The 17,066-nt window shown below is 37.4% G+C and overlaps 2 protein-coding genes and 1 long non-coding RNA gene across 3 annotated transcripts in view; all 3 read right to left on the bottom strand.

Moving 5' to 3' along the window:
* Window positions 1-133: 133 nt before the first annotated feature.
* Window positions 134-8,814, bottom strand: LOC107683549 (4F2 cell-surface antigen heavy chain). The gene is made up of 8 exons (XM_016479629.1): window positions 8,625-8,814; window positions 8,351-8,538; window positions 7,784-7,957; window positions 2,787-2,875; window positions 2,436-2,566; window positions 1,969-2,239; window positions 793-855; window positions 134-672 (listed from the first exon to the last, which is right to left on the bottom strand). The coding sequence occupies exons 1-8, from the start codon at window positions 8,783-8,785 to the stop codon at window positions 325-327; spliced, it is 1,425 nt and encodes a 474-aa protein (XP_016335115.1). The 5' UTR covers window positions 8,786-8,814; the 3' UTR covers window positions 134-324.
* A 90-nt stretch (window positions 8,815-8,904) lies between these two features.
* Window positions 8,905-9,716, bottom strand: LOC107683550 (uncharacterized). Its single transcript, XR_001633730.1, has 3 exons — window positions 9,646-9,716; window positions 9,387-9,512; window positions 8,905-9,074 (listed from the first exon to the last, which is right to left on the bottom strand). It is a non-coding gene; the product is annotated as an uncharacterized LOC107683550 (long non-coding RNA).
* Window positions 9,717-11,501: 1,785 nt separating this feature from the next.
* Window positions 11,502-17,066, bottom strand: part of LOC107683574 (4F2 cell-surface antigen heavy chain-like) — a 6,361-nt gene continuing 796 nt past the window's right edge. The window contains exons 2-8 of the mRNA XM_016479648.1: window positions 15,092-15,424; window positions 14,333-14,506; window positions 13,649-13,737; window positions 12,823-12,953; window positions 12,340-12,652; window positions 12,204-12,266; window positions 11,502-12,090 (exon numbers count right to left, since the gene is read on the bottom strand). Of these exons, the coding sequence (XP_016335134.1) occupies window positions 11,743-12,090; window positions 12,204-12,266; window positions 12,340-12,652; window positions 12,823-12,953; window positions 13,649-13,737; window positions 14,333-14,506; window positions 15,092-15,424 (1,451 nt within the window). The 3' untranslated portion in view covers window positions 11,502-11,742. The remainder of the gene's footprint in view (window positions 12,091-12,203; window positions 12,267-12,339; window positions 12,653-12,822; window positions 12,954-13,648; window positions 13,738-14,332; window positions 14,507-15,091; window positions 15,425-17,066) is intronic.

Raw genomic sequence — 17,066 nt, 5'->3', positions numbered from 1 at the left:
AAAAGGACAGACATACAGCGGTAAACATTTATCAGCTTTGTAGTTAAGCTGATTTATTTGTGGTTTTGTACAAACACGTCTGTGCACTGAAAGTAGACATGAAAAACCTTTTTATTCAACTTTATTAGTAGATAAGAGAAGTCGAATTTAATACACACACTGATTGACAAAAGTCACTCATCAAAAATCACTTCAAAATTCAAAAGCATTTAGACTTTGTCTACTTAAACGTAAAGAAACATAAAGACACTAGGCCTATTTTATTAGACCTCGGAGAAAGTCAAACAGCTCTGAGACGATATGTGAGGATCTGCAGATGTGTGTTTAACCAGCATAAGGATAAGACAACAGAACCGCCTGTTTGGGCCCAAGCTGTAACTTCTCTAAGGAGACCATGCTATCCACGGCTAGATTGGCAGCATCTGTGGTGAGGCGGACCTGAGCTTGAGCCGGCAGGTCGCTGTCAGAGAGGATCATGGTTACAGGGTCATTTCCCCAGTTCATAGCAGTAAGGAAACGGCTGCTCTGATCCCAGAGGCGGAGAAATGCTAATGAAGTGGCTGAACTGTGAAGGCTGACATATTCTCCGTGCAGAAGCGATCGCTCTTTTCCCCTCAGATCACTGAGTGCTTTGAAGACGTTGCGAACTGCGATACGCTCCTCCTGCAGAGTCTGAATGAGTGGAGGACGGAAAGAGCAAGATTCAATGTGCTGGTTTTAAATTTGTAATTAGTACAGTGATGAGATCATATCTACTTGTTATGAATAGTCATGTGAATAATCAAAATGTACCTTTGCTGTTGCATTCTTTTCTTCTGCTGGGTTTTCCAAGTCCCACATTATTTGAGGTTTTTCCTGTAAAGGAGGAATCTTAAGTCATCAGCGTTATAGCAATAAGCTGGTAACTTGGCTAAATATAAACATTAGACTAAGACCTCAGAAGTACACGCTTCTAACGAAATGTGTCAGATGGCAATTCATAGCACATCGCAAGGGGCTCTATAGCATATCAGCATAAACTGTCTTCTAAAATAGGTTTATAACTACTGCGATAGTACTGTAGAGCAATAGTTTGAGTTAGCTACCTGAATAATAATCACATTGGCTTAATGACAGGGGCATTTGAAGGTATTTAAGTGCTAAGACCTGGTCTAAGATCCTGAAACAGGCTAAATTTAAATACACATTATCATTAAACTTACAAGACAGAAATACTAATGAAAGCAACCTTATACCCCTTATTCACAAGGGTTGTGTGCCATTTGGAATTGAATTAAAAATGAATTTTAAATTATAATTCAGTTAATGAATTTAAAATGCGGATTTACAAGAAAGCATCATTAAAATAAAAAACTGAATATTTACTTGACAAAGCCTAGCATGAATGTTTACAAATATTTTAAGTTGGCATTAAATGAGAATTCACCCAATTTTTCTAAATGCATGTTATTGTAATTGTGAACAATTACTCTGTGGATGTTTCCTTTTTTGTCCTTGCAATTCTTAAGTCACAATGTAAAAGAAAAGACCAGCTACTTCTATTTCATTGCAACATTAGAACATTTGCCAAAAGTTTTTATAGGCATTAAATGTGGACTAAGGATATGCAGATGGACGAACAGATGATATGCATGATGATAGATAGATAGAATGATAGATAGACAGACAGACAGACAGACAGACAGACAGATAGATAGATAGATAGATAGATATAGATAGATTTGATAATATTTAATAAACTAACTTTTATTTCAGTGAGCCAAGAACATTTAGTTACCAGAATGCGTTATATGTTTCAGTTCAGTAAATTCTCCACCTGTCATTTTCACTTCAGTCACAACTATCTGTGGAGTGTGAGCGATTCAATTCAAATTCCAACTAAGGAATTTAAATGGAGCAATTTTTTGAATTCTGAATTTTGCATCCAAACACTGATTTAGCTGCCCATTTATTTAATGCTGTACTCACCCCAGCCTTCAGTCCGACCTCATCACCAGCGCTGAACACAGGTGTGCCCGGGAGGGTGAACAGCAGCATTTGATAGAGTCTTATGGGCGCTGCTGGAGTTCTGGAAGCCAGAGAACCCAAACTCGTCTGCGGGTGACTGGAGTAGAGCTTCTTTATTACCCCAGTCTCAGCTGGATCAGGCAGTCCAGTCAGGAGCAGGTCAACACCTGAGCGGTTCAGCACAAGAGAGACCTCATCCGCGGAGAGACTGGTGACTGATCCCATCAGAGCTCTGAAAGTCATGAGGAGAAATAGAGAGGCTCTTGAAAGCAAAAGAAAACAAACAGATAAAGTAGAAAGACACTTGGCCTAACTAGAGGGAGCAAGCAGCAGTGCTCATTACCCCATCTGGCCAGCAGGTGTCTCTAAACAATTCAGCAGAATAGGAAACCACTAGGTCGTAGTAGCACACAATTACAGACACATACACTTGTTTGGTCTCCTCAGTTTTGTTGAATATAGCTTGTATAGATGGCCAGGACTTTGTTGTCATGATGTCTCTCAGGTCAGGCAAGAAAATACCACCAAATCCTTTTTTCAACCAGTGTGTACATGCGTCCTAAATAAATAAATAAAAATATCAATTGTTATACCCTTTTGTATACATGTTGCATCTTATATCTTAAATCTGCTGTTTTTCTAAGATAAGAGATAGGATCTTGTTTGGCTCTTTAATACTTCCTTTCTCATATACGTCTACTATCTTTTCATCCATACTCATTCTCCACAAAAATAGGCCTCCCTTTACAATTTCCTCTTTTTTTTTTATCAGCACTTACTTTTATTTTCTCAGCAACAGCGGTAACATTGTTGAACCAGACTGAAGCCGTATCATAGCTGGGTGTTAAATTCAGCACTACTGGGATACCTGCAAAAGAGAGAGCAACAAATACCAAGAGAGAAAGAGAGAGAGAGCAGGGAAAAAGAAGGGTTGGGGAAATAAAAAAGATGTTTTATAATTAAGTATGCACATGCTTAATATTTGTATTGTAATCTTATTTCATTCCCACGAAATCCCCCATCTGCTTAAAAAAAACAAATACGCTAAAGCTTTAAAATAAACTAATGACTCAGCAGAGGTGGAAAGAGTACTGAAATATTCCACTCAAGTAAAAGTAGAATAAGACAAATATCCAAATATCCAAAAATGGGACAGGCCTATAAATCTCAAACTAGTTGTTTTTAATTAAAGGAACACCTTTACAAGTTAAACTGCAATAACCAAAAACATTTTGACACATGACATTTAAAACATTTAGGGAGGTTTGTAAGATTTTAATGCAGGCCATCCCACCAAGTATGCAAAACAAGCTAAGAACTGTTTATGAAATTTTTAATTGCTTTTGAAGGATTAGAAAATCAAGACTTCACACTGGTTATTTCAGTAGCATGAAAAACAAAAAGAATATGATTATAAATTATACAAAGAAAGCAAGCGAAGGACACTAAAGTGGTCCATGACTTCAGTCTAATGCGAGCTATGCACTTTTGCAAAAACTCCCATAATTACTGAAGCAAATCAATCGCTTACATTTATTTTGCACTTTGTTGTTTATGATTATGACAGAATTTGCGAATGCACATTCAGAATTCAGTCAGTAAGCGCGCACACTTGAACAACTCCGGCGTTCTCCGCGGTGATGAATCAAAACGCCTTTGATTGGACATTGCATTCATAAACTCAACAGAAAGGTGTGTGAATAGTTATAATGCTAAACGCGAGTATAAAGACATCTGATGCAACATGAGCAGATCTACTCTAAAATGTAACACTTTTCATTTATTTCACATTACACTTAAATCATGACCGCCGTAATAATTCTTGTTTAATTGTGCAGGGACACTTTTTGCACCAAATCATAAATTTGGGTGACATTTTTGCCCCAAGCCCCCATTGGTTTCTGACCCTGGTGCCAACCAACATTATATTGACAAAAAAAAAGATATCTTGATATTTTCTGGGATTTTATCGATAATGATAATTAGATAATATTTTGCTGAGTGTTATTATGCTGGTATCTTAAGGATTGCTGTGGACAGCTGACTCTTTTAAATTTTTGATATTCTTCATATTCTGTGTGGTCAGTTCACAGCAGTGATATAAATGAATCTTTTCTAATAAGTTTCAGTTGATTTTTTATCTTTTATGGGCATTTTTACCTACATAAAGCCATTTTTCTAAAATTGTTCATTATCCTTTGAGTCAAATTCTTACATTTAATCAGTCATTTAGAATAATAAGACATTTGGGCTGTTACCAAACAAATTAAATCAGTATCAACAAAATCCATCTTTGCAATGCAAAGAAAACACAGAAGCTGCATCCGTTAGCGAAGGGAACATGCGATGGTCACTTCACGGAAGTGACTTCAGTTTGTGATCATGTGATCTTCAGTTAGGAGATCTTGCGACGAATTTTAAAGCAAAGTTGTGGTTGATTTCGTTTTATTTATTGGTTGATTTTTAGTTGTGGAGGAAAGTTGTGAAACGCGACCGTTGCAACTAATTTTGTCAGTTCTAGGGGTGTGCGATATTGACAAAATAATATCAATATTTTCTGGGATTTTATCAATAAAGATAAGTAGATGATATTTTGCCGAGTGTGTTATTGTGCTGATATCTTAAGGACTACTGTGGACAGCTGAGCTGATTCCTTAAATTTTTGATATTCTTCATATTCTGTGTGGTCAGTTCACAGCAGTGATATAAATGAATCTTTTCTAATAAGTTTCAGTTGATTTTTTATCTTTTATGGGCATTTTTACCTACATAAAGCCATTTTTCTAAAATTGTTCATTATCCTTTGAGTCAAATTCTTACATTTAATCAGTCATTTAGAATAATAAGACATTTGGGCTGTTACCAAACAAATTAAATCAGTATCAACAAAATCCATCTTTGCAATGCAAAGAAAACACAGAAGCTGCATCTGAAGTGGCACACTGTTTAATGTAGGACATGAATGCATTTAACCTGCAGTTACACATGCAGACAAAATATTTTGATATATAAGACATAAATTATTGAATAGCCTACTCATATTTGAAATTATATATATATATATATATATATATATATATATATATATGTATGTAAAATATGAAATTAAAACCACCAGTAGGTGGCAACAAGTCACTGTTAATAAGTGAGTCATTGTGATTGAACCGAATCATTTAAACAGTTGATTCATTCAGGAACGAAATGTTGCTCAGAGGCACAAAACTGTTCTGTGGTGGCTGTGTTTGGAATTATTTTTGATGTCGAAATAGAGCAAAAACAGGCAATATGGTGTCTAAAACGTAAGTCTCTTAATTAACTTCTTGTTTATTGAACTGTTGTTAAAAAAAAATCTATATGTAATCGTGCTGATTTTTGGAGGGAAAAAATTGCACTTTTCATGTGATGTTTGATTAACTATATAAAGTAATATAAATGTATACATTTTCTGTCCCTATATCTTCTATATTTCTTGAGCATTCTAAATGCATTTAAATACTGAATAACACAGTGAAAGAAGGCACTCTAGCACTACTAGACTTCACAGCACTCTGTGAAGCGTCAAGCTTCATTTGAACCACCAACTAGGGATGGGCGATACCACTTATTTTGTTTTCGATACGATACCGATATTTTTCAAGGCAGTGTGTGGTAAGTAGTACTGCCGCTCCATAGTATAAACAGAGTACGTGCGATCGCGAATCTCGAAAGTGAAACTATAAAGCAATCGGGAGGCGGGGATCACGATGCCGGCTCAACATCGTGATGTCTATCAGCCATCGGCGATGGCATCGTCTATCGGCCCAACACAGGTTAAAACAACAATTACGATATTCTCGCAGACGATATATATCGCACACCCTGCACCACTGTCTTTTTGGCTAATTTGTGCAAAACCTTTTGCTAAACTGTCAAAGCTTCATTTTAACCACCAATGCAACAATGCAAGTATTTACCTTAACTCTACATGCTTGCGAAGGGTTGATGTCGAGATTTTATAAGCTGCTAGTTTGGTCTCCCTAGGCAAACACAGCTTACACTGCATAATAGAGCTTAAAAGTCCCATATTGAACACCTTTCTGGAGTTTTATTTTAGGCTTTGATGTCCTTAAGACTATGTATATGCAGTATAAGTACCAAAAACCATCTCAATATATCACGGCCAGGCCAACCACAGGTAACTAGGGTCAGCCGACGTCACAGCGCTAGCTGAAGGCAGTAAAACAAAGGGGAAACTGGAGGCGGCCCATTTAAATCAGCGCAGATTCGGCTACATAAGGAGCTTAAAATATCATCTTGTTGTGATGTTGGGTGCCAGAATCGATGTAATACAGCCTCAAATTAGAAATTTGATCGCATATCTGCTGCCACTGCCAGACAAAAAAACGACGACAGCTGTGGTTAAACGCGATAAAATGAGCAGACTGGACAGAAACGATCGTCAAAAATGCTCGCTTTTGCAGCTCACACTTCTTATCAGAATAGGTTCAATAAAGTATTGTCTTTTGTTGTTATGGGAGCGTCTACAGATTTCTTGCCATATGTCTATGTTTCTTGCATCTCACGACTATGTCGTGTATGAAATAATGTCTGTGTGCATGTGTGTAAAACAACAAACTGACGATTTATATATATGTATATACATCTTCATCATGACTAGATAGACACGGTGAGTTTGTCTTTACTATACACGTTAGATGTGATCCACCTCATAGTAACAGTCCTGTCAGATCGTCCATCCGTTGAGTAAGAGTGTAACGTTACAGGTCGGCCGATCTGGTTTCGTGGTTAAAGTTAACCTTTACGACATGTTTCCGTGTTGTCGTTGCTCAGCAATAGCATGGACGCGATGTTGTCTGGGGGTTTGACAAAAGGAGAGTGGGACGGTGGGCGGTGCTCGGGGTGGTGACTGCAGGCGGTGACTGTGTAGTTCTGACGTCAACTTTTTACGGAAGTCACAACGGTTCGTGAAAAATCACAGCTACTTTATGCAGGCTGTGTGCATTTTACTGTGGACTGGCTGTTTTGAAACTTATATGGTAGTTACATAGCACCTAGACCTCAGTTATCAAGAAAAACAGTTTTGACAATATGGGACCTTTAAATATGGCCAGGGGTTCACTTCATTTCCTTCGAGTTCAACTTCAGCAGAATACGACGGGGTTTCATTTTCTGCTGGGTCTGCACCATAACGCCTGTCTTGTCCGTCTCCATCTTTCTTGTGATTTTAGCCCCAGTTTGTTCTCCTGCCCATTATTTACTGCAGTAGTTTCGAGGGTGCGTTTTTCTTTTACTCAGTAATTAATGTGTTTTAAAATGTAGCGAAGTACAATACTTCAAAAAGTATATATATACTTAAGTAAAAGTAAAATTACAGATTTTAAAAATTTAAAATGAAAAAAAGTAGAATTACTCAAAAAAGCTACTCAATTACAGTGACGCGAGTAAATGTAATTAGTTACTTTCCACCTCTGTGACTCAGTCCTTTTACATATTAGCAAGCCTTCATTGGAAGTCAGATTTCATAAGGTACACTCTTAAAATTCTTCCCCGCGATGCCATAGAAGAACCATTCAGTCAAAGGTTCTTTAAAGAACCATCTCTTACCCTTTTATAATCTGAAAAACCTAATCGCCACAAAGAACCTTTTGTGAAACAGAAAGGTTCTTCAGATGTTAAAGGTTCTTTATGGAACCATTTAGACAAAAAAGGTTATTCTATGGCATCTTGTAGCACCTTACTCCTAGCTGGGTAAAAGCAATTCAGGGTCAAAGGTCACCTTTTTTATGTGCTTGGTCCAGCAGAGATTTCAGATCATTCTCAGTGCCTACTGCAGATTTAACTGAAACCAGATCTAGTGTATCCAGCTGGTCTGCTTGCACAGTGTGTATCGGACCCAGAATAAGACCCTTCACCTTCATCTGGGTCAGATAGTCCAGCTTTTCCTCCACTCCTACAGAGAATGAGAGAAAGAGAAAATATTGCACTGATACCATCATGAACCCTCAGCTGTTTTTACATTATGATCATTATGAAATAAAAACTTGAGCAGATATTTGACATATTTGACATATTTGAGTAATCTGCAATGACTACATGAAGTGCTAATATATAAGAATTGAAAAGTTCAACAAATGTTTTGGCTACTGCATGTCTGTATACAGTATGTGCAGTTTGCAGTTCTGTAAAATACTGAAAAACAAGGCTACTGATCTAAAAAATGACAAATAGAATAATAGAATTGAAAACCTCTAAAAGCCTAAAATCTTTAATTAGGTAATTTTTCTAAGGCTTTAAAATTGTAATTCAAATAATAAACAGGTGTGGACAAAAAAAAAAAATCCACCTTTCAGTCCCTTTTCAGAGAATTGATTCACGTCAGATATCTGGTACAGAGGACCTTCGTTCCACCAGTTCATCTCAGGAATGGGTTTACAGCGTGGGGCCTGTACTATGATTACTATTGCTCCAGCTAACATGCCAGCCCAGCCGAGCAGGAACAAAGCCAGCAAAGCCCTACGCGTCTGAACCCACCTGCAGAAAATATGCAAATCTATAAGAGACAGACAGACTGTCGAATGTTTCATTTTAATTTCATAATCCTCGTGTAGGTTGCCTACCCAGCAGTACTGGTGATTTTCATTAACTCGTCTTTGGAGAGGCCAGTATACTTCACTCCAGCGTTCTCTGGGACGGTGACCTTCACGCAGCCATTTTTTTGAGTTTCTCGGGTCATTAGCTGTGTTTCCTGACCCACCTCATTCAGTTCTATGTCCTTCATTTCTCTTTATGTACAGACGGCCTTTTAAAATACTGGATTAAAACAGATTCAAAAAGCAAAAACTAGTGAACAGATTCATTACATCTGGAAACATATGGTTTATGGTTAAAAAGTTTCATTAACTCGTCTTTGGAGAGGCCAGTATACTTCACTCCAGCGTTCTCTGGGACGGTGACCTTCACGCAGCCATTTTTTTGAGTTTCTCGGGTCATTAGCTGTGTTTCCTGACCCACCTCATTCAGTTCTATGTCCTTCATTTCTCTTTATGTACAGACGGCCTTTTAAAATACTGGATTAAAACAGATTAAAAAAGCAAAAACTAGTGAACAGATTCATTACATCTGGAAACATATGGTTTATTGTTAAAAAGTATGCCATAAAAGGTTAGTAATAAAGAGACCTCTTTTTTTAAATAATACAAAAAAGCAACATAGAATGATCGTAAACCTAAGGTCACAATAGCTGCTGCTGTCATAGTAATAGTATTAACTAAGTTACAGTAGCTTGATATAAAATGTCAACATGTATAGAATAAAACTTCAATTAACAATAAATCAATAATTCAAAAACAAAAATATCTAAAGAACGCACTGTTAAATACCTGTCCAGAGTTGAGGTGAGGTGTCCTCTGTGCTGTCGGGCAGAAAATAGAGTACAGTTTGGTGGTCAGTTCACTTTTATAAAAAGGACTTCATCTGTTCCCGCCCCTAACAGCCAACATACAGTACTGGAGGAGTAACAGTAGAGAAAGTCATAGATTTCTGCAACCAAACAAAATAAATCATCACACTCTAAAAAATGCTGGGTTATATTCAACCCAGCATTTATTAGAGTGCATGCTTGATTAATTATACTGTTACCTTTTTAGGCATGTGTAGAAAATCAAAGTATTTTCATTGGTCCCTAAAGAAGGAAAATGTCATATTTTTACATATCAGCACAGTTTTTTAAATAAAGTATACACTTTATATACCCAAAAGTTGGGTTAGTCCATTTTTGACCCAAGGTTGGGTTGAAACAACCCAGCATTTTTTAGAGTGTATGCATATACATTCATAGAGTATTTAGGCTATATGTTTAATCAAAATGACCCTTGAAAAGCACTTTTGTAATAAAAACAATGAATGCAGAATAACTACAAAAGTCACAGTGCTAACCTATTCCCACAAACACTTGCTTTCAATGCACTCAACACCCAAGATAGAACCAGACACGCAGAGCTGTATTTTTTTTCTGTTACGGGAAGGTGTAACCAACACAACTGTAAAGCTCTCAAAACGATCTCAAAGACACATCTTCCCTGCATGCTATTCTGTCTCCTTCCCTCAGTTTAAGATGAACAATGCCAGCTGAGGGGAAGAGGAAGAGTCTGAGGAGAGTGGTTTGTTTTCTCGGCGCTCTGCATGAGGTCCTGGGGTTCACAGATGCTCTGCAGGGGTCTGGGTGGACCTTCCTAAGCCTGTCTGATCCTGCTCTCCAGAAACTCCTTCAAAGACATGAAAAAAATATGACAGACCACAACCAGATGGAACTGGTTTTATCTATTTTTCCCCCCAAGCGTGTTTATTGTTACTGTTGTAGGCTTTGAGGAGTCAGGATTGTATTGTTTGAGAAGATGCAGAATTGCTCTTCATTCCAATGCACTGTAAGAACTGTGTGTGTGCTTGAATAATGTTTTTGGAGACAATTTGAATTCCTCACAGAACATTTCAGTGAACCGTTTTAAAAATAACAATTTTCTTAGTGTGGACAAGTAGACAGATATAAATGTCCTTTTTCTATTACACAGAGTCTTTTGTGTATTGGAAAGGTTCCATGGATGTTAAGGGATCTTCATGGAACCATCGAAGAAAATAAAGAACCTTTATTTTTATGAGTGTTGTATGAATCGTGATGCAATATAATAGTCAAAATCTGTTTTGAACTATTTTATCGAATACATTTGTTGGCAAAAACAAGTCTCCGTGTAAAAACACAAATGAAGTAGGCTAAGTGACAGACAAAATACGGTGTGATATAAAGTTTTCCATGTAGATATTGCACCTACAAGACAACACATGTAGGCTAGTACTCAGAAGTACTGTACAGTAAATTATTGAAATAAATAGGCATTTGTGTTTATATAATATGGCTCTATAACAATTATTCTGGGGGTTTTAGGCATAAAAATATCATTAATATTTTTGCATTGTTACAAAAAAGTTGCTGATTTGTAAAAACCAGCTTAAAACGTTTATAGACTTTTTTTAGTTGGCGGATTAATGTGCAAAATATAATTATGGGCTTGCATGTTGAGGACATAAAGTGCCCTCTAGTGGCAGTTTGTGAATGAACTGAACACCTAGAACCTTTCCATCATCTTTTTGTGAGAAACACTTATCTTTTTTGTGTGATTGTTTGATGAATACAACTTTTAAAAGAACAACATTTATTTAAAATAGAAACTGGATTTTTTTTTTTGTAACAATATAAGTCTTTACTATCAATTTTGATTGATTTAATGCATTGATTTTATACTTGCTAAATAATAGTACTAATTTCTTTCCAATAGATAGACACTTTATAGGTTAAAATGCTTCTCATTTTTTTAGGAATTGTGTCCTAAAACAACAAATAATTAAATGAGTTCAAGAGGGAACAATTTTCTTTTGATATACTATAAGCATTAACTGCACCAGTGCATAAAGTGGATACAATTTCACACAAAACATATCTTCAGTAGCAATTTTATTTATTATTATATCAGGGGCTTTAGATCTACATGTCTCTATATGGAAATCAACTCCTGTCCTGACAACTCTTTCATATAGCTTTAAAGTTAGTGCTCCTAAAAGTATCCCTATTAGAGAATACAATTAAAACGATAAACTATTCAACTCAAAAGACAAAGTATTTCCAAGCCTGTGCACAGTATTGAAACTCATCAGAGACACTAAGGACTGTCTGTGTCCATGTGTCTAGCCAGGAAAAGCATAAGACAACAGAACAGCTTGTTTGGGCCCAAGCTCTAACTTCTCTACTGACACCTTACTATCCACAGCTAGATTCTCTGTGTCTGTGGAAGCACGGACCCGAGCCTCAGCCGGCAGGTCGCTATAGGTCAGTGTCATGGTAACAGAATCATTTCCCCAGTTTAAGGCCACCAGGAAACGTTCGCTCTGGTCCCAGAGGCGGAGAAATGCTAATGAAGTGGGTGAACTGTGAAGGCTGATATATTCTCCATGCAGAAGAGATCGCTCTTTTCCTTTCAGATCACTGAGTGCTTTAAAGAAGTCACGCACTGCGGTACGTTCCTCCTGTACAGTCTGAGTCAAAAGAACGAAAGAAAGAAACAGAGTGTATGTGTTTTTAAAATGTGCAATTACAAGAGTGATATATATATATATAGCAATGTGAAAATGTGAGAATGAAAATGTACCTTTGCTGTTGCATTGTCATCATCTGCTTGACTTTCCAAGTCCCACATTGCTTCAACTTTCTCCTGAATAGGTGATATTATGTCAGCTTACCAATTTATCGACATCTTAATTTTCATTTTAATTTGCTGTACTCACCCCAGCCTTCAGTCCGACCTCATCTCCAGCGTTGAACACAGGTGTGCCCGGGAGGGTGAACAGCAGCATTTGATAGAGTCTTATGGGCGCTGCTGGAGTTCTGGAAGCCAGAGAACCCAGAGTCCGTCCACTCAGACTCCAGCCCAGACTCGTCTGCAGGTGATCAACGTAGAGTATCTGTACCACCTGGGCCTGTCTTATGCCGGGCTCAGCCGGATCAGGCAGTTCAGTCAGGAGCAGGTCAACACTGGACTGGTTCAGCAGATGAGAGGCATCATCCGCAGAGAGACCCGTGACTGATCCCATCAGAGCTCTGAAAGTCATGAGGAGAAAGAGATTGAAACATCTGAGTGCCCTGAAATCAAATTCTGTCTAACATTTGTATTCACTAGCTGTGATCAGTACACCAATCTGGCCACCACGTGTCTCTGTTCTACTAAACAAATGTCCTCCCTACAAATTCCACTGTCTACCACCCCATACCTTTTTTTGGTCCCATCAGTTTTGTTGAATATGCCTTGAACAGACGGCCAGGCTTCTGTGTTTGCAATGTCGTTCAGATGAGATAGGAAGATGCCGTCCACCCCCTTATTGAGCCAGTATACACAAGCTTCCTACAAAAAACACATAGAATGGAACAAATAAATCAGTATATGGCTAAACACTGATTAATACAAAATGTTATAAATAATAGTAAAACATACTTTCAATGACACCATCATTCAAAAGTTTGCGGTTGGTAAGAATTATTTAAAAGAATCGCTGTTCACGAAGGCTGCATATATTTGGTCAAAAACAGAGTAAAAACAATAATATTGTGAAAAAATATTACAATGTAAATGAACTGTTTTCTATTTGAAAATATTTTACAATGTAATTTATTAAGCTGAATTTTCAGCAGGCATTACTTCAGTCTTCTGTCACATGATCCTTCAGAAATCATTCTAACATGCTGATTTAGTGCTCAAGAAACATTTCTTATAATTAATATCGAAAGTGTTTGTAAGGCTTAATATTGTTGTGTAAACTGTGATACACTTTCCTGATTTTTTTTTTTAGGAATAGTGTTCAAATATTCAAAAGAACATTTTTTGTAACAATTTAAAAGCCTGTACTGACATTTATGATCAATTTCACGTTTTCTTTGCTGAATACGATTTCTTTAAAAAATATTACAGTGCTAATATCAGAAGTATTTTTTCACTCTAATATCAGGAGATAAGTTCTTTCTTACTTTGGCCCTTTTACACATCTCTAGATCTTTTTGTCTTTTCTCTCACTAACTGACCTTCAATATATCAGCACTTACTTTGAGTCGCTCAGCAACAGAAGCAGCATTGTTGAACCAGGCTGAAACTCCCTCATAATTGGGTGTTACATCCAGCACTATGGAGATTCCTGAGAGGGAGAGAGGAAAACACGTAGAAAGAGGGGGAAAGGCAGAGGGTAGAGTCAACAAACCAGAAGGCTGTTAAATGATCTTTCTGGACTTTATCTTTCCTGAAAAAAACAAAAGCCTAACGTTTGCCTTGTATGAAGCCTTTATTTGAAGGCATATGGCTTTATTTACTGGAAACCACAGGGATGTTCCTGCTAAACCAACACAACTGTGATTGAGTTAGTGAATCAGTTCCAAGCCAGTCCTATATATTGTTGCTAAAATTATATAATGAATACAATATGTGCCATAAAATAGTTTGTGAGGTGACTATTTTCTAGGATATGTTAGTTTGTTTTGATATACTTTAAATTTTATGTAAAGAAATAGTTATAAATAGAGTTAAAAAATGATATTCACTATAGGAAAAAAGGCAGGAGGTCAGAGTTTAAACTGACAGCTCACTGCTATTTCAGACAGCCTTCCCTTAAAACAGAGCAACTTAACGATCGGTCTATCCAGTGACCTATTTCGTCATTTCAAAATAGGTCACTGGATTTGTGACAGGGTTGATGTTTTCTTTTGAAAGCCTTAAAAACAACCAAGCGAGGTCACCTTTTCTATGTGCTCGGTCCAACAGAGAAATCAGCTGGCTCTCAGAGCCAAATTCGGGGTTAATGGAAGTTAGTTCCAGTGTGCTTGACTGGTCTGCTTGCACAGTGTGTATCGGACCCAAAACAAGCCCCTTCACCTTCATCTGGTTGATATAATCTAGCTTCTCCTCCACTCCTACAGACAGAATAAAAGACAAAGAGTTAAGAACAAGAGGAAGTGAGTGAGAGATCATCATCAGTGCTTCCTTTTTCTCCAGCTACAGAGTTCAGGGTGTTCTTTTAATTATTAATCTGCTTTGATTGTTTAACCACAGTACTGTGCGTGCACACCTGAAGATATCAGGGTTTAAGGTCACTGTACTTGATAATCTTAATCTATAATGTAGATTGTCTACAGTATTTGTGTGAGAGTGCGAACACTTGTGCAATATCGTAACTACAAACTCAGCCAAAAGTTGTGGTAACAGCAGAAATGTGATGAGAGGGAGGAATCTTGCATAGATCAACACATGCTTCCTCATATGAGCGAGTCACAAGACAGCCAGTCAGTTTTGGCTTAGCTACATCATCCGTCTGATATTTTTCCTAGGGTTTTCCTAATGTTATCGTAGTGAAGAGCTAAAATACTGAGAATTTAATGTAGGCTTGACCCCTGTTGTGAATGTCTGCAAATTTTATCAAGTACGTCAAAAGTTGAGAGATGCTGGCAAGATGTTTTCCCATTTTTGTTTCAATGATTAACACAAATATAAGCAATCACCTTTTAGTCCATTTTCAGAGAATTCATTCACGTCAGATATCTGGTACAGAGGACCTTCGTTCCACCAGTTCATCTCAGGAATGGGTTTACAGCGTAGACAGACAGACGGACGGACAGACAGACAGACGGACGGACAGACAGACAGACGGATAAACAGATAGACAGACGGACAGAGAGACAGACAGACAGACAGACGGATAAACAGATCAGACAGACAGACATCGTACCCAGCTGTACCGGCGACTTTCATTAACTCCTCTTTGGAGAGGCCAGTAAATTTGACTTCGGTGTCCTCCGGCACTTTAACCTTTACGCAGCCGTTTTTTTTGGTGCCTGTCGTAAATCAAGACAGGACAAAAATTTACATATGGGGCATATTTTATTTCGGTTTAATTTAAGGCTAAATATAGGCCTATGAGATATAGAACCATAACATTTTGAAAGCGTCTTAAATTTGTTTGCAGAAGATATCATATTATTTTAAAGGGTTAGTTCACCCAAAAATAAAAATTCTATCATGAATTACTCACCCTCGTGTCGTTCCAAACCCGTATGAATTCTGAAAATTACTCACCCTCGTGTCGTTCTAAATCCGTAAGACCTCCATTCATCTTCGGAACACAAATTAAGATATTTTTGATGGAATCTGAGAGCTGTCTGACCCTCCCATAGACAGCAATGCAACAAAAAATGTTCCCAAATCCAGAAACGTAGCAAGGAGATCTGTAAAATAATCCATGTGACATCAGGGGTTCAACCGTAATTTTACGAAGATACGAGAATAATTGTGCGCAAAAGAAAAGAAAATAATTACTTTATTCAACAATTCATCTCCTCCGCTTCACCCTGGTGCCATTTTGGAGAATATCAGCTGGACGTAAACAGCATATGCTGTTCTTTTCGTTCAGATCAAATCACAACAATTTAGGAAACAGATCCGGCGTGAAGCAGCTGACACAGAACAGCATAGGCTGTTTACGTCCAGCTGATACTCTCCAAAATGGCACAAGGGTGAAGCGGAGGCGACGAATTGTTGAATAAAGTCGTTATTTTTTTTCTCGTAGCTTCGTAAAATTACGGTTGAACCCCTGATGTCACATGGATTATTTTACAGATCTCCTTGCTACGTTTCTGGACTTGGGAACATTTCAGTTAATTTGTGTTCCGAAGATGAACGAAGGTGTTACGGGTTTGAAACGACATGGGTGAGTAATTACCGTATTGACCCGAATATAAGACGATGTTTTTTTCTTGGAAATACATCTGAAAAAAACGCGGTCGTCTTATATTCAGGGTCTAGACTTTGACATGTCAATAATACACCCACAACAATAGGTGGCGCCAAATACACATAAAACGAGTGTGCCATGAAATACGTAATGTAATGCGTGTTGTAAAGATCGCGAGTTAAAACAAAAGAAAAAGAAAACCTTACAGCTGCATGAGTCGTGACTGTCACGTTAGCCTGATGGGACCAAACTCCCTTTGTGATTTTAAAACGTAAGACAGTACCCAGATTTGAAGACTACAGTAAGATTTAACTTACTGTTAATAAGATTTTGGTAGGCTACTATTAGATGGATAGCCTAAATGTCCTAATTCAGATGGGCTACCTGTTTTTTTTTTTTAATGGTATATCAAAAAGTGTATATTTTTTTAATGTGATTGTTGGTACATTTTACCAGTGTTTACCATACTTTCAAAACAACAATTAAAATAGGAAAAATATGCAATATGAAAATAATTGAAGACAAAATGTGTTTTACTGAGAAAAAACAAGATTTGGTTTTTAAAAAGCCTTTTTCCCAAAAGGTACATCTGGAAAAAGGGGGGTCGTCTTATATTCGGGTCAATACGGTAATTACAGAATTTTCATGTTTGGGTGAACTATCCCTTTAAGTCAAGTCTGCTTTATTGTCAATTCTTCCACATGTACAGCACATACACACAGAGAATTGAAATTGCGTTACTCTCA

This window comes from Sinocyclocheilus anshuiensis, unplaced genomic scaffold, assembly GCF_001515605.1.
Source record: "Sinocyclocheilus anshuiensis isolate Anshui unplaced genomic scaffold, SAMN03320099.WGS_v1.1 scaffold874, whole genome shotgun sequence".
NCBI classification, from domain to species: domain Eukaryota; kingdom Metazoa; phylum Chordata; class Actinopteri; order Cypriniformes; family Cyprinidae; genus Sinocyclocheilus; species Sinocyclocheilus anshuiensis.
The sequence above is the reverse complement of the archived record's forward strand: the minus strand, read 5'-3'. Positions and strand labels throughout refer to the sequence as shown.

What these genes read in the sequence shown, in the direction of transcription:
- LOC107683549 (XM_016479629.1), bottom strand. Translation starts at nt 8,785, where the DNA reads ATGAAGGACATAGAACTGAATGAGGTGGGTCAGGAAACACAGCTAATG. An exon ending in AAAATCACCAGTACTGCTGG is followed by an intron (nt 8,539 to 8,624) that starts GTAGGCAACCTA and finishes TATTTTCTGCAG; the next exon opens with GTGGGTTCAGACGCGTAGGG. An exon ending in GGACCAAGCACATAAAAAAG is followed by an intron (nt 2,876 to 7,783) that starts GTGACCTTTGAC and finishes TCTCTTTTGCAG; the next exon opens with GTATCCCAGTAGTGCTGAAT.